The 21,677-nt window shown below is 39.2% G+C and overlaps 1 protein-coding gene across 6 annotated transcripts in view; it reads left to right on the forward strand.

Annotated features, from left to right (window-relative positions):
- Positions 1-675: 675 nt before the first annotated feature.
- ptprz1 (protein tyrosine phosphatase, receptor type Z1) overlaps positions 676-21,677 on the forward strand; it is a 64,733-nt gene continuing 43,731 nt past the window's right edge. For all 6 annotated transcript variants that reach the window (XM_023347394.1, XM_023347397.1, XM_023347403.1 and 3 more), the window contains exons 1-7: positions 676-700; positions 13,821-13,883; positions 15,313-15,492; positions 16,012-16,163; positions 17,743-17,838; positions 20,161-20,227; positions 20,317-20,474. In XM_023347394.1, the coding sequence (XP_023203162.1) occupies positions 691-700; positions 13,821-13,883; positions 15,313-15,492; positions 16,012-16,163; positions 17,743-17,838; positions 20,161-20,227; positions 20,317-20,474 (726 nt within the window). In that variant the 5' untranslated portion in view covers positions 676-690. The remainder of the gene's footprint in view (positions 701-13,820; positions 13,884-15,312; positions 15,493-16,011; positions 16,164-17,742; positions 17,839-20,160; positions 20,228-20,316; positions 20,475-21,677) is intronic.

The raw sequence follows: 21,677 nt of genomic DNA on the forward strand, positions 1-21,677 counted from the left end.
CCTGAGAAAAGCTCCCCTTACAGAGAAACAACTTAATTAAACTCTGAAACTGAAAAGACAGAGTGCCAACCCTGCACCCCAAAGGAAAAGAGAGGAGAATTTTATGTAAAGCCCTCTTACGTTTACTAAATTGTCTTAGTTTACACTACTTTGTAAACTGTGATTCAGATCAAATCATCCCAATGATGCCAAAAACTACAAATTCACTAAATTTGAAGATGATGTACTGAATGAACCTGAGGGTCCAGCAGCATTCGAGTCATGAAGTGTTTCCACACTGCCAACTAGGGAAACCAGGCAGTAAACATTGAGCAAATCTACAAATGGTGGCCAAACAAGCCTGAATGTTTGTTCAAAGTGGTTCATTGTAACAATAAACTCTGTAGACAAGTAACTCTTCAGTGGCTGCTCTACCAGAAGTGACTGCTGCTTTCTTGTCAGCGGTTTATGAGATGATCAAAAATTGTGAAAAACCAAACTAATTCTTCTCACCAGATTTTTTTGATGATTGTTGTTCAGGATTCTATCGTTGACGACCGTGACGTGATGAATCGGTCCTCCTGTCTCTGCAGGCTATGTGACGTTGGAGGCTGGATAGTTCCAGGCGAGCTCACACACTGAGGTGCTCTGTTCCTGGCAGCCAAGTAGGGAATCCTCTTCGTTGACGCCAAGATTGTCAAAAATTACTGGATGAGCAGAAGTAAGAAATTTATTAAAAAGGAAAGGGAGTTGTTCTTTAATGCTACAGAGTACAGCTTTAATGCTGATAAGTTCTGGGTTGGTAACACTTGGATAGTCTTGAGCATCAAGGACCTTCTGCTGTTAGAGGTTCTATGGAAGAGCAGCTTGACCAATCTGATGATAAGACTATGCAGAGAACCTAAAGCAAAAGAGGGGTGAGGAGCACATTATAACATTTTTCATTACATAGGTTGACACTTTCCTGTGTGGAATAAAATCAAATCAGATGCACGGATGGCTAATTTCAGCAGTCGTCACACTTGAACAGTTTGATTGGATTAAAATGGACTCTCGTTGGTTTTGCCCACTGGTGCGGTTCCTCTAACCTAATGAGAGCATTAGTGTTGGTCAAACAACTGAATCACAATTATTTTACTAAAGAATGGTTTAGTTCTTAAATCATGTCAAATTTTTGATGTCCTTGAGTTAAACATGAATTCAACTGGTCTTGTTAATTTGCTTATTAATCTACTCAGGAAGTAATTAGGCAATGAATCTTATTTTTGATACACAGCAACATAAGCACACACAGAGCAAATACCTTGATGATGGATTTCCTTCAGGGATTAGCAGCATAAATGAAGTGCTTTGTGTTGACAGGAGATGTCCTCTGTTTGACATTAGTGAGGGAAGAAGATAAAGGGATGCATTTGGTTGTGAAGGAGGAGAAGCTTTTCTTGGCCTCTCGCTTAAGTCATGTATTGATAGTTTTCGCCTTTTGTATAGCTATATGATTCACCCACCTTTATTAGTTATTTTTATATTACCTACCCTCACAACTGGATTACTTTAAATTTAGGAAAGGGATGATTTTTACTTGATTTTCTGACCTACAAGTGTACAAGCTTAATCAGTAAATGATGCCTCTGTTATCCACCAAGGATAACAAACTTTTCCAAAAAAACCTACAAATACAGAAATGAAGATTTGACTTGAAGTAAATATGGAGGTAAATACTGGATCTGAAAATGAGACAATAATATCGTCAATTCAAAATGATGAGGAAACTGACAGACAGTTGTCCAGCACCACAACAAATAGTCCCACTTGGAACTCTGTCTGTGTGTAATACTGAAAACTGATGATTATGTTTCAGGGAACATTCATTTTCTAGCAAGATAACAATTTTGATATTCTGGAGTGGCCCAGTCAAAGTCCAGGTTTAAATATTATAGAAAATGTGTGGCAGAACTTGAAATAAATTTTTTATAGCTGATCCTCACAAAATCTGACAGAGCTTGTCAGGGAAAAAATAAGTCCCAGTTCTTCTACTCATAGGCATTCTTCCTTTGAACATTTAAACACTTTGTCAGAAGTTACATTTTTAATACAGGTCTCAATAGGTTCCACTTTGCATGTAATCTTATTCTATTATAATATCTATAGATCCCGAAGAAAGAAGGAGCTGGCTATGTTTGTCAGCAGATTAAGGTCTTAGAAAGTCAAAAATTAGAAAGAACTTCATCAATTAACAAAATAAACTTTAAACAGAAAAATGAGATTCAACCAACAATGTCGAATACAACGGAACAAGCACAGCATCATACAGCATGAAATGGATAACTTACTAAAGACGATATTTTCAGGTTTTACTTAGATTTCACAGAGGCAGTAAGCTGCTAGTGGTCTGTTCTGTTTTAATTTGGGCCAAAACCATCTGCTGCAGCTCTGTTTCTTTCATGTCTCTTCTTCCTTTTAGGGGCGTAAGCTTAGCCGGTAGATAACCCACAGCTTATATTCTCTGCCATTTATAGTTAAAAGAGAAACATGAGAGACTCTGAAGCTCAACCCCGGAGCCTCGGCTGATGATGAGTTAAGTTCTCTGCAGAACAATCTCCCTTGTGTTACTGCTTGTTGCAGTTTTGCTGTTTTTCGGGGCTTCAGAGGAGCAAAGTTTTCATGCGTCTGCCTGCAGCTCTGTGACAATATGCTTTGATTTCTCCGAGGTGGTCCTACAGTAGAAGTTTGAGGAAGAACTTAGTGTACACTCTAAATGTCTTTAGGGCCTGTGATGAATCACTAGCTGATGTTTTGGCCTTACAGAGGTCAGCTGTGATTCACAATCACTGTAGCTTTAGAGGTTCCCTTTTGATCCTCCTCAGTTTTACAACTGAAGTGCATCATGTATCTTCCTTTGCAAGAGTTATTTTCAGAAAATGCTAATAGTATTGATAATAATCTGTACTTATCACAACTTGAGACTGAAACCTTTGATTTAATATGTTTTCAGCCTCATTCTTCATCTTTAAACATTTTTGCCTCCGCAGTTTGGCGAAGCTGGATCTGACATGTACATGGTGATGCAGTATCAAAGTCATTGTTTTTTTAGACTTTAGTCTGACCTCTGCAACAACACATACTCTTTACAATAAAGACCTAGAACAAAAGACACAAAACTGTGCATACAGTTACATGCAACTTTAGAAGAGTGGACACACCTACAAACTGAATGGATAGGTGTGCCCCTTCTTTGAACTGGTTCTTTGAATGGTCTACATAAACCAGCTGGAGCACTTTTATACCTATAAAGAAAAGCTTTCATCATTTCAGACAACCTTTTGGACCATTTCAGTGCACAAGATAATGATCTAAAGATTACTGTCTTAGGATTTAATTGTTATACCTACAAAACATTTTAAAGTGCATTTTAAAATCACAAATAACATATTACAAATACAATTGTTCAACTACTGTTCAAAACTGCCAAGTGTCCCGAGGGCAAAACTGCCACCATCACAGGTAGAGTCTGAGCTCATCGTAAGAATGACTTGGACACTCATCTTGAGTTTACACTGACTTAGAGTTGTTGGGGTCACATGGCCACCTTGTTTTCCTGAAATCAACAACAATTTCTTTTTTTTTGTTGACATTCAGGATTAGATGGTTTGCATCACACCAGTCCACCAAATGTTTCACCTCCTCTCTGTATGTCAGTTCATTGTTGTCCCTGATGAGACCTACCACTGTCGTATCGTCCGCATACTTAATGACGTAATTCATACTGAACCTGGCTTGGCAGTCTTGGGTCATTAGCAGTTTATGTTGGCTCTGGCTGACCTGGGCACCTCGCTGACACCACATTTAAAAGCAGAGTTTCATGCCTTCAGCATCTCACGCAGCTCCTTTATCATGTGGCTTCTTCTACATCCTGTTCATCATAGGTTTACATAGGCTAAAATCATTTAAAAAAAGGTTGCTGAATATGTTAATCACAAAAACATTTTAACCAAATCTTGCTGATCAAAATTTTATTTTTATAGTGCTCTTCTTACTCCTGGTCTTCCTTGTCACTGCTGCTAAAGACAGCCCATCCAAGTTGCTCCGGAGCCAGTTTTGTGGCTGTGACAGGCTTATTGAGACACTAATCTCATCTTCTTATGCTTTGGAAAATGACAATTTTTCAGAGTGGTGTCAATAATATTTGGTTTCCTTGTACCTCTTCAGCTTACTCGTCTGATGATGCTGTCATTCAGAGAATAACAGACACCCTCAAAGGCAATAAACCTTGTAGCTGTTATGATAATGTCTCCTACAGCAGTGGTCCCCAACCCCAGGGCCAATGGGTACCGGGCCGCGCAAGAAATAATTAAATACTTCCGTTTTACGTGTTGAATCTGGAGGATCTTTTATTTTGAAAATCCTTTAACCGGATTCTGTCGGTTACGTCTTGTGCGCCAACATTGAGTCCACAAGCAGCAGAATGAGTTAGAAACAGCAGCAACATCATCGGTGTCGGTCGTCTTACAAGAACTAAATTCCTTTAAATGATTAAACTCAATTAAGCAGTCATCATCCAATCATTGTCATCTGCTTATCCAAGACTGGGTTGAGAGAGTATTAGGTCAATCTACACATTGCTTTCCACAGCAACACTCCCCAACTCAGACTACAGCATCACCTGCACTATGACAGACTAGGCCTCTGTCTATCTATCCATCCATCCATCCATCTTTCATTTCATTCTATGATGATGATGATGATGATGATAATTTTCTATCATCATACCTTGACACGACAAAGTGATATTCAAACTCCTCTTCTTGAACTAAATACCTGACCTCCAACTGGATGGAGCAGTGCATCTTTTTCTTGCAAAGAACAATGTTCTCGGATTTATAACATTGAAATATCTATAAGCTAACCTACAAGGACACAAAATGAATCATGTTAGTCCACAAGCTACAGCTTGAAGGGTCTCAGATTCAATTGGTCACAGATAAAAGTTTGTTATTCAAGGACAAGGGGATTGTCCAGGGAATGTAATGTTTGTTTCATAATTGGTTACTGTTTGATGTTTTTATGATGTACAGCACTTTGAACTGTCTTGTTGCTGAAATGTGCTAGAAAAATGAACTTGACTTGACTTGCTTGGATAGTCTGTAGGCCCCCTCAAGGAGCATGGCTGATTCCTGAGACCCCTTGCTTATTGAAAATTAATGTTTCAACAGAGGAGAAGACAAATGCTCATTTTTAATGAACGAAGTAAAGTGTAATGGCAGGGCTGAAGTTTGGGTTTTGGTGGTGGCTGAGAACAAAAAGACAAGCCATTACAATCTATGGAAAGTTCTTGCATAATGTCTCTTTAGAAAGAAAAGGCCATAACTGTGTCAGTGTATTCATTCAGCGGAGTGTGGCGTGCCCTGCCCTCTGGTCTGTGGGAGTCCCACAGACCCCATTTGGATGATAAATAAGAGGATTAGCTCAGCCCTCAGAGAGCCCGGACATCCACAGGCTTTTAGGGTGACAACTGGTGCCTGCAGTAGAATGTGTAACAACTAGCCCCTCCTTTCTGTCACACCAGTCATCCACCCAAATCCCTGCCCCTGTTCTCCAGATGCCAAGGAGACAAGAGACTGAGCAGGGTGGGGGTGGTGTGTCTAATACCAGCCGCTAAGACTGGGAGAGTAAGATAGGTTAATCTGAGCGCAGTCTGGACCTTTATTCCTGTAAGTTATAATGGTAATGCTATGGCAGTGCAGTCCATTTTGTTTAGTTTTTTCCATATGCAACAATTCAATACAACACATTTTTCCAGTTTAATCCAAGCTTCTTCCATGCAATTTCCTTTTAAAACAAAATGCTATTTAAAATAGAAGATGACATTTCTGGGTGTGATTAAAAACAAAATCCAATAAGCAATGCAAGTATCATATAAAACACAATGTGCCTTAAAGTCAGAAAAGAGCACATAACATAAAAACACAACAAATGCATGCAATGTATTAGTCTTATGCATGAACTAGTTTTTAGTGAAGGTGTCAACTTAGTTCAAAGTTGAAACCAATGAACACTGAATTCAGATATCCAGTTTTAATCTGAGCATTTAAATTATAAATACTGTGGAGGTTCCTCCATCTTTTCCCCAGTGTTAGTAGAGGAGCCAGAGTGGTAAAGGCAAGTCAGCTCCATCAGACAAGGAAGCGCAAACAGAGCATGAGGAGTGTGGTGCAGCTTGTGAAGAGGATGAAGAGGGGAGAGAGCCAACCATATCTGACTTGGCAGGGATCCTTCCGTCCCACATTGGACAGCAGAAAGCTCGAGAGGCACAGTGGGAGAAAGAAATGGCACGTCAAGATCACAGGTTTAAGGCTCTCCAACACCAGTTCAGTTTATTTCAAGAGGAGCTTCAGGCCCAGTCTTCTGCAGGCCTGAGGCCTTTTGTGCAAGACCACGCCCTCTCCTCTGCAGGCTTGAGGCCTGATAATGTGGATAGCTCACCACCAGAACCTGCACTGTCTGCTGTTAAGCCAGGTGACTCAGTTTTTACACATTTTTATAAAGAACCAAAACTGCAAAAGCTAAGTGATGATGATGACATTGAGCATTTCCTTATAACTTTTGAGAGGATAGCATGGGTTTGCAGATGGCCAAAAAGTGACTGGGCATTTCAGTTGATTCCACTTTTGACTGGTAAACCCAGGAGTGCTTATGTACATATGGATGTGGATGAATCAATGGACTATGATAATGTTAAAGCTGCTATTTTACAGAAATATAAAATTAACAGCGAGACTTATCGACAGATATGTTGCTCTCTTCATGTGGAGCCAAATGAGTTCACCAAGGAGCTTTATGTGAGATTTAAGAACTGTATGGCAAATGGGTTCAGCCCCGAGGTAAGACTGTTGAAGAAGTAAATGACGTCATAATTCTTGAACAGTATTTCCGAATGTTGTCTCCAGAACTCAAAGTTTGGATTAAGGAACGAAACCCAAAAGATGCAGCAGAGGCAATTTCCCTGGCAGATGCCTTTGTGGCAGCCAGTAGGAAGACCCAACCGTGTGCTTTTAGAGCTGCAAAAAGGGAGTTTAAACAGTAAAACAGTACAACTCAGAAAAACAGTATTAACTTTGGGCCATTCATTTCCCTGGGCTGTTCACCTGGGAAACATAAAACAATAGCCCGAATCCAATGGTGTTTCTACTGGTCTGGATTACACAAAGATGTGTAATCCAGACCAGTTTTTGCAGGAGTTGTCCTCGGTGTCAAAAAACATTCACCAGATTTGCAGCGAGAGCTCTTCTTCAGCCTCTTCCTATTATAAATACACCATTTGAACATTTGGGCATGGATATTGTGGGTCCAGTTTAGAAGAGCAAATCAGGTAACCAATTTATGTTGATTATCACTGCTTATGCACCAAAGTATCCTGAAGTGTTCCCCCTGAAACCTGTTAAGGTTAAGACTGTTGCCGTTTGCCTGGTTCAGGTTTTTTCATGAGTGGGGTTCCCCAAAGAAATACTGACTGATCAAGGGACAAATTTTATGTCCAAATTACTGAAGGATGTGTATAAACTGATTGGCATTAGGGGACTAAGAACCACCCCATATCACCCGCAAACTGATGGACTCACAGAGAGGTTTAATCAGACTCTTAAGAAAATGCTTCATAAGTTCATCAATGAAGCTGGGTCTGATTGGGATCAGTGGCTTCCTTACCTCTTGTTTGCATATTGGGAGGTATCCCAAGCCTCTACCGGCTTTTCCCTCTTTGAGTTGTTTTTTGGACATGAGGTGCGAGGTTCACTGGCCCTTTTGAAGGAAAGGTGGGAGGGGGAGAAAGCTGCAAAGGAACCTGTTAATACAATTTCTTATGTCCTCCAGATGAGACAGAGGTTTTTAAAAGATTACCTCATTGGCTCAGGAACATATGCATGTCTCCCAACAGAAGCAAAAAATCTGGTATGATCAAACTGCTCATGAGAGAAGTTTTGAACCAGGTCAAAAGGTATTGGTACTGCTACCTACTGATGACAGCAAGTTTTTGGCTTAGTCCATATGAGGTTGTTCAAAAACTGGGTCCCACCACCTACGAGATCTGTACTCCAGATCAGAGACGCAGTACAAGAATTCTTTACATTAACCCGCTAAAGGAGTGGGTCTCAAGGCCTGAGGGGAAAAAAGATGTATTTTTCATCAGAAGTGTATCAGATGGCGTGCTGTGGTAGCATACGGGATAGCACAACCCATGTTTGGAGGCCTTGAGTCCTCGTCGCGGGTTTGATTCCCGGACCACTTATTTTATATCGGATCATTTTATATCGGATCATTTTATTGTCATTATTTTTGTAGGAATCAGTTTTCATTTTTGACAAGTTTTTTTTTGTTTACTGTTTGGCTTATTTATCAAAGTATAAACTATTTTTAGGCACTGTATATGTCAGAGAGGCTATATGATGGTTAATGTTCTCTGGAGCAGGACCCCGCTGTTACTGGGCTAATCCTGTTTCTGAACACATATCCTGCTTTTAACAATTTGAGGATTTTCAACATATAGTAATGTCAATAAAAATTAGGACACCCTGTCACAACCTGTGTTTTGACAGATGAATATTTAAGTAAATGATGCCTTTAAGCTATTTCAGACAGTTACTCTGAGCTGTGCTGCTGTTTCACAATGGATCTGTCACACTCTGCAAAATATATCAAGCATATCCACACAATGTGGGCAGTCTATTTAAGGTTCCTAGCATTTTATCACACTTTTGCTGTTTACCTGCCTGCAGGTGGCTTATTGAAAATACACACTCATGTAATTGTTCAAGCTGATCATTACGTCTCAGCCATGCCATGTCCAACTCCAACCATGATTGTCAGTCATCAGCTGATGAGATCTGGGATTTGTCGTTGAATTCTGGTTGAGTCTTGCAGGACTTGTAACACTTGGGTTGTGTTCAATGGAGGAGAGGAGGCTGCAGACTCATCGAGACAGTCAAAATCTCACAACCACACTGGTTCTGGGGATTCCCAGAACCAGTGTGGTACACACTCTTTATTAAAGAGTTTATTAAAGAGTCTTTATTACAAAGCCCATTTGAATGGCTGCTACATTGTCAAACATGTAAAAAAGCAGAGTCCTAACAACCCCTAAAGTTACTAGTGTTAGGGAGATAAAGTACACATGTCTGTTTCAATCCATGCATCGATAGTAGCAAGGGCATGGCAACCCTTGCTACTTCAAATTCTGACTCACCATCAGAGGTGGGGAGGGAGAAGCGCTGTGCTTTCATACCTGAACAAAGGCTGTGACAGAGTTGTACCAAGCTTTACCGCTGAAAACATAACTGTTGAGTGGTGAGACGCTTTAAGGCCGTACAGTGTCCAACTAAACAAATTCCACCAAATTTGCCCAGAAAGATAGAACCCTAAATAACCTATGACCACCATGATCCAGTCATGACACTTAAGCAGCACTGGTGAGGTGCTGCTTAAGTGAAGCTACTACATTTCATATTATGACATTCCTAAAGTATTGCCCTAAGTAAAAAAAAACAAAAAAAACACCACCTGTTTTTTATTTTGGCAAAAGATGGCAAAAAAAGTAATAACTTTTGGAAAAAATGACAGGTCATTATTTGAGGAATGTAACAATATGCACAAGGGGTTTTTGATAGGTTAGGAACCGAAAATTGTATTTGTATGGCATCTGTTACCATACTGACAGCGTGTAGAAATGACAAGCAACTTACAGGCTTCTTTTAAACAGTATAGTTTACTTCTCTGTTGGGATTATTCACACTGTCCATTTTAATTTTAACACTAAAAGGACATGAGCCATGAAAAGATGAAAGCTGGATAAAGCTTCACCATATGAGTTCTTATCTCTAACAGTTTTTTGGGCACAAGGCAGACACACAAAGAAGAGAATAAACTGCTGCTGGTGTATTGTCTGGAAGCTGACAGCTGTTTAATGTCACAGCAGCTGGTTAAACAGCCTGTTTTCTGTTTCCACCCTAACTGAGACCAGCTTGGAGACTCTGTCTGTCCTGCCCCTGATCCTGCTTTGAGGTCCAGGGTGAAACTGGAAGTCATAGATCACCTCAGACCTTCAATGTTAATGTCTTTGAAGTCAGAAGAAAAACTTTGTATTGCCTTAATTTTAAAAAGCACACATTTATAGTGGTCTGTATATCTCACTTTAAATTGAAAACCTCCATGTAGACACCATCTACCAAAAATATTCACCTTCCAAAAAAATGCTAAAGTTTTAGTTATTAATCATTCCCACTTGACAAAAGAGTGTTGCAATGAGTTTTTAAACTTCACTGTAAAGTGTCCAACAGCAGTTTGCCTTCTTCACTACAGGATATGTCTACACTGCTGCACCTTCAGCCCTCTGAATGTTATCCCCATATCTAATTTTATGGCTGTTTTTCATGCTGAATAAACTACATTTTCATTTAGCTCTCCCCAACAGCTATAGGTCAATCTCTAAATTATAATTTCTTCCTCAAAAGTCCTTGGGAAAGTTTTTGCGGAACAACTAAATGGTTCTGTGGAGGCAAATGTTATCAGTAATGTATTTACGTAAACTGCACTTCATGGAATGGCCTTGCTGGAAATTTTAAGCGATCTGGGAATGGCAGCTGACTCCAGGGAGTTTTCTGTTTTGATTTTACTGGATCTTACCTTGGCATTCAACACTGTGGGTGATAGACTCAAGGATTTTATGATGTTTTAAAATGGTTTAAATTACATCTTGCAGAGGGATATTTGACTGTTTTTATGAATAAGCATGTTTTAGATGCAGCTATGCGTTGTGATGTAGCCCAGGGATGTGATTTAGACACAATCCTCTTTATATTGTATCTTTACTCTTTGGGTAAACTTCTTAAATGTTATAAACATGTGTCTTATCACATGTGTATACAGATGACATACAATTGTATTGGTCTTCTAAAATGTTTGAATTGCACAAATTACAAAAAGCTTAGCCGATGTGTGAAATCAAACTGTGGCTCCATGGGAATTATCCTAAAATGACAAGACAGAAACTCTAAACATTATGCTCCTAGTGATAATATCTTGATTATGAGGTAACATGTTTTTATCTCCTGTGAAGAACAGTGTCAAAAACTTTTATGTTGTTTTTTTTTTATTTTGATAGTCTGTCGAGACTCACTGTGAACAGGTTGTTAGAAACTGTTTTTGTCATTTAAGAAACAGCTCTAAACTCTGATTTTTTTGTATCAAATTCAGAACCAGAAATTAATGATCATTCATGCTTGGACTTGTTTAAATAAGATAAATCTGGCTCGCTTTCTGACTTTGCAGAATGTGTTTGCAAGGTTTTTTGGACTGTGGGAGGTAGTCGGAGTACCTAGAGAGAACCCACGCATGCACAGGGAGAACTGGGAATCGAGCTGGAAATCAAACCCAGGACCTTCTTGCTGCAAGGCAACAGTGCTACCAACTGCACCACTGTGCAGTCACATTTTAGAATCCCATTTAAGATTTTAGTTTTGATATTTACAGCACTCCATGCCCAGGTACCCATTGAGATTTCTCATCTAACTAAATGCTGCTAATGGTTCATTTGAAGGCCTGTGGAGCTCGAGCTCTTCAGGATGTGACTCTGATGGTGTTGAACTCTGTACCCCTGTCACTGTGCTCACAGCAATTACTGACTTTTAAACACACTCATTTAGGCTGGCTTTTAGTTCATTTGTAGCTTTTATTTTTTGTTTTACTTTTGTGAAGCACTTTATTTTTAAAAGGTTCTAAATAAAAGCTACTTATTTACCGACTTAGTTCATTATAAAATCAGATTCTGCATTGGATTGCTTTTTGATGAACTGCAAAAAATCTACATAGACAGATGAACAACACTGGAACATATAGACCAGCAGTCCATATGTCTTTCATGGTGTGCAAAAGTCCAATCTGATAAATTACACAGGTACTAAACATGGAGGTGGGTAACTGATGATATGTGGCTGTTGTTCTGCCCTAGGAAATTGCTATCTTGGTGTCTTGGTGTACCGGACATGGATTTTCAGTGTTACTGTACGAGTTTTCCTCCTGCCCCACTCCCTTCCAAGTTCCTGTCACTGAGAGGCTAACCCACTCTCCAGATGAAGTACTCAGCTTCCCCTAATATCTCAATTCATTCTATGAGACGATTGACACCCAGCCAGCTATCTACTTCTCCAGAATTAGATCAATAAGTCTACAGGGTATAATCCACATCACAATTCATAGAAAATCTATTTAGCTGGTTATTGGTGAAGACTCACCTGCATTCTAAGTCCCAGGGATGTTCAAATAGCTTGTGCTGTACTCACTCTAAGGCAACCTATAAATACTTCCCATAATTTTGCACTAAGATGATTTTACTACCGTTGAAGAACCTTTGAAAGACAGTGACTCATAGCAATTTAATGTCAATAATTCTCTAAAATGTTATAGACTTTTTTAATTAATCAAAATTAGAAAAGGTCAGTACAGCTTGATTAAATAATGAAAAATAATCCATCCATCCATCCATTTTCTTATACCCTTGTCCCTAGTGAGGTCCAGAGGGGTGCTGGTGCTGATCTCCAGCGAACGTTTCGGGTGAGAGGCGGGGTACATCCTGGACAGGTTGCCAGTCTGTCACAGAAATAAAAAATAATAAATCCCAATCTAAACTAAACTAACATCCTTCCTTAACACTGCATCTGAAGGATGCTAACTAAAAGATTTTGGAAAACAGAAACAGACTTCTTATACCCGTGAAGCTGGGGATCTTCACTTCCTGCTGTGGAGGTCTGTCTCAGATGGAAGGAAAATTTATTTTCTAAATCTTCTGTGTACTGCAACCCAATGCTGGGAAGCACAACCAGGTCAGGCCACGACAGTGTACCTGGACAGTCACCTTAAAGTGTAGAGAGGCTGCTAAAAGCAGCAGGTCTAAACTGTAAATTGGTTAAAAAAAAACGTTTTGGTAAACTTAGTCACATCAAAAACTATATAAAGTTAAGTTTTAAAAGGCTTTTGAAGTTTCACATGTGGCCAAATGGAACATTTTTGTTGAGGAAACAAGACAGCCTATATCAGACAGAATTTTATATTGTCAAACATTTTTTTTTCCAGAGATTTAATGGCCCAAGGCCAAACAGCCAAACAGTAAGATGTCAATAAAGACATAAAGATTTTGAGTTAAGGACTTAATGAACAGACTGTGACTATCAGAAGGGGATCTTCATGAACGTCCTGGTATTTTATGAATGTGTCATATTTATAGGGTGGCTAGAGTAATATCTGTTCCTTACTGTTCACAGTTCGTGTATGCAGCACTGTTGCCTTGCAGCAAAAAGGTCCAGAGTTTCACTTGAGAAAAGCATTTTTCTAACCGCTGTGATGTATTGATGAACAGGCAATTTCCCCTCTGGAATCAATACAGTATATTCTGATTCTTCTGAACATGGCTTACAATGATATAGTGAACTCCTTCCTGCTGCCAGTAGATACATTTTTATGGATCTATGGGTATAGATGTTCTATGGGTATAGATCCATAAAAATGGATCTATGCCATTTTTGGTCTTATAACTAAGCAAATAAGACCATCCAAAAGTCTTGAAGCACACAACTCATTCACTTCTAGTTGGGTAAGAGATTGGTCAGTTGCAGTGCAGACTCAACAATGTGCAACTTGTCAAACAGCCTACCCTCATTAGAACATTTTATGTTTTATGTTACACTGTTACTATGATACGGAGAAATATGTTAATTAAAGAAAATTGTTTTAGCACACATTTGTAATAGGCTTTAGTGACTTGATATGTTTTTGTGATAATGTTTCTGTTCTGGATGCAGCTGGAGGTTATACATACAGAAATCAACGCAAGTTAGCAGAGGACATTGACTGGTCGTACGCAGGTAAGTTTCTTATGAACAATATCACAAAAGAAATTATGGCAGTCTAATATGTTTTGTTGTTGTTATGAGCTTTATTGCTTCTATGTTTGCTGCTGTACAAATTATCCACACAAGACATTGGGTGGCATGTTCAACCATGTTTATACTAAACAAGGAAAACTCTCCATGATTATTGTGAGATATTATAGTATCTCAGTTATTAAGACGATGTGCTATTATACCTAATTAACTAAGCTCTATGGTATCCATAGAGCTTAGTTAGAGCTTAGCCTGACCACAAATATGTGTGGTCAGGCTTTATATAATAACATAATCCTGAACCACATAAAAAAACCTAATGTTTGCTCACATTTTAAAGTTTGCAAGTAAAAAACAAACAAAAAGAAAAACAGGCTTTAGATCATTGCACCTGCTAGTGAGTCTATGGGTAACATTTTATTTCAAACATTCACACGATACTGTTAAATTTGTATTTAAAAAATGATACAAGTATTATCTTATTTCATTATAAATCATTTTGAAATGTTTTCTACATGTAATATGGCACTTATCCAGTACAATTAAACAGAGAACAAAAGAAACAAACTTTGAAGTGAAGAAAATGCATAACAACAACAACAACCCTTCATCTACTACCTTTTTGCACAATCTTCTGATTTAACTCTAGTTTTCATCCATCCATCCATTTTAGTATGCTTATTGTCATGATTTGTGCGGTAGAGAGGTGGTGAGGCAGACACAGAGGACCCAGGTTGTAGTGAATGATGGTTGTTTAATGATGAAATAATCCAAAAGACCAGAAATCCAGGCAGCACAGATGAACTGACTTAACTAAGCTCAGAGCTGGTAGGAACTGGAAACGACTGAACCGAAACGACAGACTTGACAGCAGACAAGAACCCAATGAGATGAGGACCCGACAAAGAACATGGAACACAGGTGACATTAAATACACAGAGGGTAATCAGGGAACGAGACACACCTGGGAACAATCAAGGGGAAGACAGAACAACCAACAACACGGAGACTCTAAAGACACAGGAACCTAAAATAAACACACTGAAAAACTCAAATCAACACAAAGAAAACCAAATCCTTACACTTATCTGGGGTTGGGTTGCAGGGATAGCAGCCACTTATGCCAGGTTCTCCAGGAGAACCTCAAGGCATTCCCAGGCCAACCAAGAAACATAGTCCCTCCAGCATGTCCTGGGTCTTCCCCTGGTGGGACATGAACACCTCACCATGAGGTGTGTGTCTTTGGAGGAGTTCAGGAGGCATCCAATGTAGATGCCCGAGACGCCTTGTTTATTTCATGAAGGGGCCTGATTGATTCTTTATTTTAACATTTGTCAGGTTTCCTAGATCAGTGCTAGAAGGGAGATGGTCAAATATAAAATTCAGCAAAATTTTTCTGTATGCCTTTCAGGAGGATTAAACCAAAAACACTGGGCCAAGAAGTTTCCTTTATGCAGCAGTGCAAAGCAGTCTCCCATCAACATCAACGAGGACCTGGCTCCAGTCAAGCTGCAGTACCAGAAGCTGAGGTTTGATGGTTGGGAGAGTATGACGACTGACAGCACAACCATCAAGAATGATGGCAAGACAGGTATGAGCCTTCACAAGGGAAATTATCTCTAAGTAACATGAAGGGGTGTGTTGTAGGTGCATTATTTGGCAGTCTGAGGCCGTTTAGGGTCCAGAGATGTCACAGTGACCTGATGTTGGAGCCAGCAGATGTGTAGGGGCCACATGTACTGCATCATCCTGCACTATGTTGTTAAGTGTATATCCCATCATTCTATGTAATGACAGTCCTCTATCTGATGTCCAGAATGAAACCCATGTCAAACTATATAACATACAATAATATAAAAATGTAAAAAATAACAATAGCATCATAATTGTAATTGTAACGATAAATAGGATTAGCAGAATATTTGTTTTCGGTACATCTGATAAGTGGCATAAGCAACATAATTTTTTCAGGAGTTTAAATATGAACTTTGAGCACAAAGTTGCTCAAAGTTCACCTCTGGTGAATAATTGAATTTAGAGCCTGAACTCCAATTCATTCATCCTCACACATCCCACATGCATGTGACATCTTTGTCTTTTCTACTGTCAGTGGCAGTCAATGTGGATGGAGACTTCTACATTAGTGGAGGAGGTCTCAGGTCAAAGTTCAAAGTTGGGCGCATAACCTTCCACTGGGGACGCTGCAATGCCTCCTCAGAGGGTTCGGAGCATAGTCTGGACGGAGTCAAATATCCTTTAGAGGTAAGATCTAACTCATGAAGACTCAAGATTGCTGTAGGGTTCGCGTAAACCGAATATATTCCATCTTTGACCATTTTACATGGTGATGGAAAGATCTGACAACTCTCTGTCATTTTGACAGATTATAATTTTTCCTCCTGACCACTTGATGCAGACAAGCTGAGATTTTCAATTTTACATGCAGAGTATGTTACAAAGGTCAAGAAATCAAAACATTTACCATCAGAGCATCATCGCTTAGATGTGCTGCCAGCAGCGGTAAAGTCAGTAGAGAGGGTCCATGGGGGATTTCTGCATCTCACTAGGTTCTTTTTCAGATTTGAAGTGGAGTTTTTCGCTGGAGAAAAGTTTTCTTCCCACGCACAGGGAACAGCAAATGTTAACTAATGTTGGTATTTCCACGCTGCATGGTTTTGCTGCACTCTCCCATACTTAATGTTGTCTGTTGCTGATCTACTTTGTCTGCTACCATGATGACACACTCTCATACATTATTGTCATAAGATGCTCACAAACTCACGGTTTCCTATTGCACTCTGCTTGCATGGAAGTAACAGTAATCTGATTACTTTTTTTGCAATTATAATCCCTTACTTTACTTGCTATTTACAAAAGTAATCGGACTACAGTAACTTGTTACTTGTAATGACCTACTGCCGTCACTGCTCACAGGTGACTGTGCAATTCCATGTGCATCAGGAGGAAGTGAGATTGCTTTCAGACCACAGTTGATGAGTCATTCTTAATACAAGTTCCATTGATGTTTTTTGTTGTTTTTTTGACCCTATCAGTCAAAATGAAAGACCACAAAATAATGTAGCACAACCTCTGGTGTCCAGTGATACAGATCAGACACATAATGACAGTGAACTAGGACCTGATTCAAAGTCACTGCTGCTTTTGGTACGGATCATTTACCATGTCTCCTGTTGACTTCACAGCAATTTTTTATTAAACTAGATCCCACTATCTATTTACTTCTGGGCAAAGCACCTAACCCAAGTTGTCCGCCAACCTATCCCAGTCACAACTTGCCAGTGTGCCTTGTTACTATGCTCATCACTTTGCTCATCTCTCCCCTCTGTTTCTCCACGTTTGCTGTTTTGGATTTTGCTTTGGATTTTGTTGTGCTCCTCTGGATGTTCCTTTGTTACTGGATTCTGATTTTGTTTCATTAAACGCTGAAGACCATTCTACGTGTTTTGCCTGCTGCTTTTTGGTCCGCCTACAACACAACATGATGGGAACACAGAATGATCAAACTACAATAAAATAATAAAAACACCAAAACAATCCAGGCAACGTTTAAGTAATAACTAAAATCTATGGTAAATGTTAATATTCCTTCCAATAAACTGTTAATGTTAAAGGAGAATCTTAGAGTATGTGTTTTTTTAACATAAAAGCAGTCTGATAAAATGACCTAGAGAGGAGAGCCTCTCTGTGGATTTTGTGCTTTAAGTTAACCTTTTTGGTGTCCGACATGTTTTTGCCTCATTGCATGCTTATCCTGAATCCAAAAGAAATAATGTCGATGCCAGTAATAACCATTATAACAGGTTTAGCTTTTCTCCTGCAGATGCAGATCTACTGCTATGAGGCTCATCAATTTGACTCTTTAGATGAAGCGATCCAGTCCAGTGGCAGAATCACAGCACTAGCTGTCTTGTTTGAGGTATGTTTGAAGTGTTGAATTTCAATAAAAACGATCACACTGAAATTGTTTTGTAAATTTATTCAGTATCTTTTTTTACAATCAGTTATTTTTACTGTAATTGTTGTTTTACATCCACAAAAATATGCACAATACAACATAATTAGGATATATGCAATGATCAGTGTCCTTGAGCGAGATAGGAAGAACTGAGGAGTGTTGTCTAATTTTCTGGGCTGAGACAGGGCAAAAAGTAATGAAGAAAGCGCCAGTCCTGACAAGTGCCTCTAAGATGGGAAATAGAGAGGAACAGGTATTACCAGTCTACACCATCGCAGACAGGTTAGCATAGAAAACCTTTAACATTTGGATAAATTGTGGACCTAGTTTGAAGTTGTCCAAGGTGACCCAGAGATAAGGTCACTCCAGTCTCAAGAGACAAGACAGAACATGGAAAATCAGTTGTTTTTGCTGTATGAATAATGTGCCGAAGAGTTTCAAATACCAATCTGCCTTTCATAAATCCAGTTTAATTACTATTTATCAGTCAAGATAAATGTCTATCGAGTCGCATGGCAAGCACTTTCCCATAGAGTTGAACATCCCCATTTAAGAGGGACAAGGGTCTGTAGTTACTGCATTGAGCTGGGTCATATTTAGATTTGAGAAGTAATGTGATTAATGTGGCATTGGTGTTTGAATTAAATGAACCTTTGTCCAATGCCACATTAATCACACCTAACATTGGTAATGTCCCAGAAGGCAAGGTATAACTCTGGTGGGACACTGTCCTAGCCTGGGGATTTGCCTTTTTCAGAGAGGCAAGGTTTCATAGAGGCAAACTCTTCTAATGTAATGGAGACACTAAGTTTCTCTGAATCCTGAGCAGCAAGAGTAGGGAGCTGAAGATCCCGAAAAAATTGCTCACAGTACTCAGCATTGAACACAACTTCAGATGAGTAAAGAGAAGAGTAATAAGTTTTGAATAGCAAATTAATTTCACAGGGTTCAGTTAAGGTACCAGTAGGTGTTTAGATGGACATAATGTTGGAGAGTTTCTCATTTTGCTTCAGTCTTAAGGCCAGTAAATGGCTCAGTCTGTTGCAGGGGTGGGCAATCTCAGTTCTCGAGTCCCAGTGTCCTCCAACTCTTAGATGTCTACCTGGTTCAACATGCTTCGGTCAAATAATTGAATCACCTCCTAAGTGCAGTCAAGTTCTCCAGAGTCCTTCAAATTACCTCATTTTTTGACTCAGGTGTGTTTAAGCAGAGACACAACTAAAAGTTGGAGGACACCAGCCCTCGAGGCCTGGAGTTGCCCAGCCCTGGTCTAGAGCCATTGAAATAATTCCTTCTAGTTCTATGAATTAGGAATTCAGCTCTTTGTCTTAACAATGATTTTTGCTCTTTCCTAGTTATTTGGTAGTCTTCTACCAAACCTGCATTAATTTCTATAAAGGTTTTTAAGGTGCTACCAAAGAAATTGCAGAACTCTTCATTTCTAAGAAGTGATATATTGAATCGCCAACATGAAGCTTTAGGAGGAGCGTGTCTAGGTGTCTAGATCATTAGGTGAGCTGATACAATGCTGTAATCCAATAGTGAACAAGGTACATTATGAATTTCAGAGAATGAATTAATGTATACTAAGTCAATGCCATTTTTAAAGTATATAAATATGTAGCAACAGAAGGGAGTCTGAGCGCTGATGATTTAGAACTGATTCCATTTCAAATCATGCCTTTACTAATCAGTTATTGATTAATAACATTAGAGCAACAGTTTGCAGAGAGTCTGCAGAGTCAAAAGCATCTTACTGTACTATAGCGTCAAGGGCAATCACATCTTACATGGTGTCTTTGCAAAGGTCTAAAGAACAAAATTATTGATGAGCTGCAATCTGCTAAATATTATTATCATAGAAATATTTTAGTTGAAGCATAAAACATCAAATAACTGATATAGAAAACCATAGAAACTCAAAACCTGGAGGAGACTAAAATCACTGGGATATATTTAAAGGTCACTATGCTGTTTTCAATAAGTTTCAATAAGTACTGAAAACAGCAATACTGGTAGTTTTGGTAGTCCTCTACCAAACCTGCATTTGGTAGGTTTGGTAGAGGACTTACCAAATACTTGTTTTCAATAAGTATTGAAAACAGAAGCATGCGTTAGTATTAAAAACTACAACAGTGTAAAGGATGAGACTAAAATGAGACGAAAGTTCTGTATCACAGCTCAATATTACTATTTGTCAGTATTTTTACAGGTGAAATATTCAGATTTGAGAGTAAATCTCAAATCAGTAAAAACTAATTATGACTTTTTTCTTTGGTTCAGACAAGCACTGAAGACAATATGAACTACGCTCCCATCATCAGTGGTGTCAACAGTGTGAGCAGATATGGTACAACAGCTTCTTTAGTTTCCTCGTCTTCTTTTTTGCCCTTCACTTCTTTTGCTTGTCCTTCATTGTTTCTTTCATTTGCTGTCTAGGAAAGAGTGCAGCGGTGTCACCGTTTACCCTGCAGGGTCTCCTGCCAAACTCCACAGAGAAATATTTCATCTACAATGGATCCTTGACCACACCGACCTGCGACGAGACTGTCGAGTGGATCATCTTTAAGAACAAGGTGGCCATATCTGATGACCAGGTGAGAAATTAGATGTCAGTGTTAGCAATAAAAATACTTAGCTTTACAATGAACAAATTCCAAAAATGGAGAGTTGATATACAGTGCACATGCAGTCATTATGTAAATAGTTCAATGTGCAAAGAGCGCTAAGTCACCAGTTGGTGTGTGCAGGAAGATGGATGGTTCATGGTAGGAGAGGTCCTGAATCACATTTACTGTCATTGTCCTTAAAACAGTGTTTTAGGCCTTCACTCACAGAGTTGACAGGATAAATTATCATTCCACAATACAGGGAATGAAGCAGTGTTGGGTGGGGCAGAGAGAAAGCTGTCAGCACATCAGGTGTGTTTGTTTGTGAAAGGCTGGCCTCAGAGTATCTGTGTGTGACAGTCATGCATAGGTAGAACTCATGGAAAACAAACATCGTCATACAAGACTCATTTAGGATATTAAAGCTATGGAAACATTCGCACGCACACCCCCCCAAACATGCACACACACGCGTACGCACACGCCCGCATGCACACGCCTACATGTAAAAACTCAAAACAACAATAATCATGTTAACAGTAGCGCATCCATCATATTTTTATTTTTGTTTGAAACAATTTCCAGAATGCAGATGGACTCAGGTTTAAAATGCGAGACTTGAACATCACAGAGGAGAAATGGCTTATTGAGCTTTGTGCTACTTCTACTCTGGCTGCATTAATGTGTCTTTGAAGTTGTACGACAGGTTCTGACTGGTTTACATTCCAACCGGGTTCACTCTGTCAGAACTTAATGATTTTAGTTGATGCTTCGAGTTCAGTGTTGTTCGTGAGTTTAAGAACATGCTGTGCTTTGTAATGGATGAGTCAGTTACTCACCTGATTCAGGTACATACACAGACTCATAGACAAAAGACTATCATAATCAGATTCATATTCCTTCAAGTTTTCCATACTCTTACAAACTATGAAAATGCTTTAAGAGAAAGAAGCTCTGTGTGCAGATGCAGTGACCCTATATTCATTTGAATTGGATTAATCTTGGTGCTGTGTGAAAGTCTTACATCAGGACATGGTAAAAAAAATTATTTTAATCTGTCACAGCATATGAATAGCAACACATGATCTACCATTTTCTGCTATGGAGTGGTGACCTGTCCACGGTGACCCCTCCTCTCACCTGTTGACTGCTGGAGATAGGCATCAGCACCCCTCGTGATCCTATAAGGGG

Source organism: Xiphophorus maculatus, chromosome 2 (assembly GCF_002775205.1).
Source record: "Xiphophorus maculatus strain JP 163 A chromosome 2, X_maculatus-5.0-male, whole genome shotgun sequence".
NCBI lineage: Eukaryota > Metazoa > Chordata > Actinopteri > Cyprinodontiformes > Poeciliidae > Xiphophorus > Xiphophorus maculatus.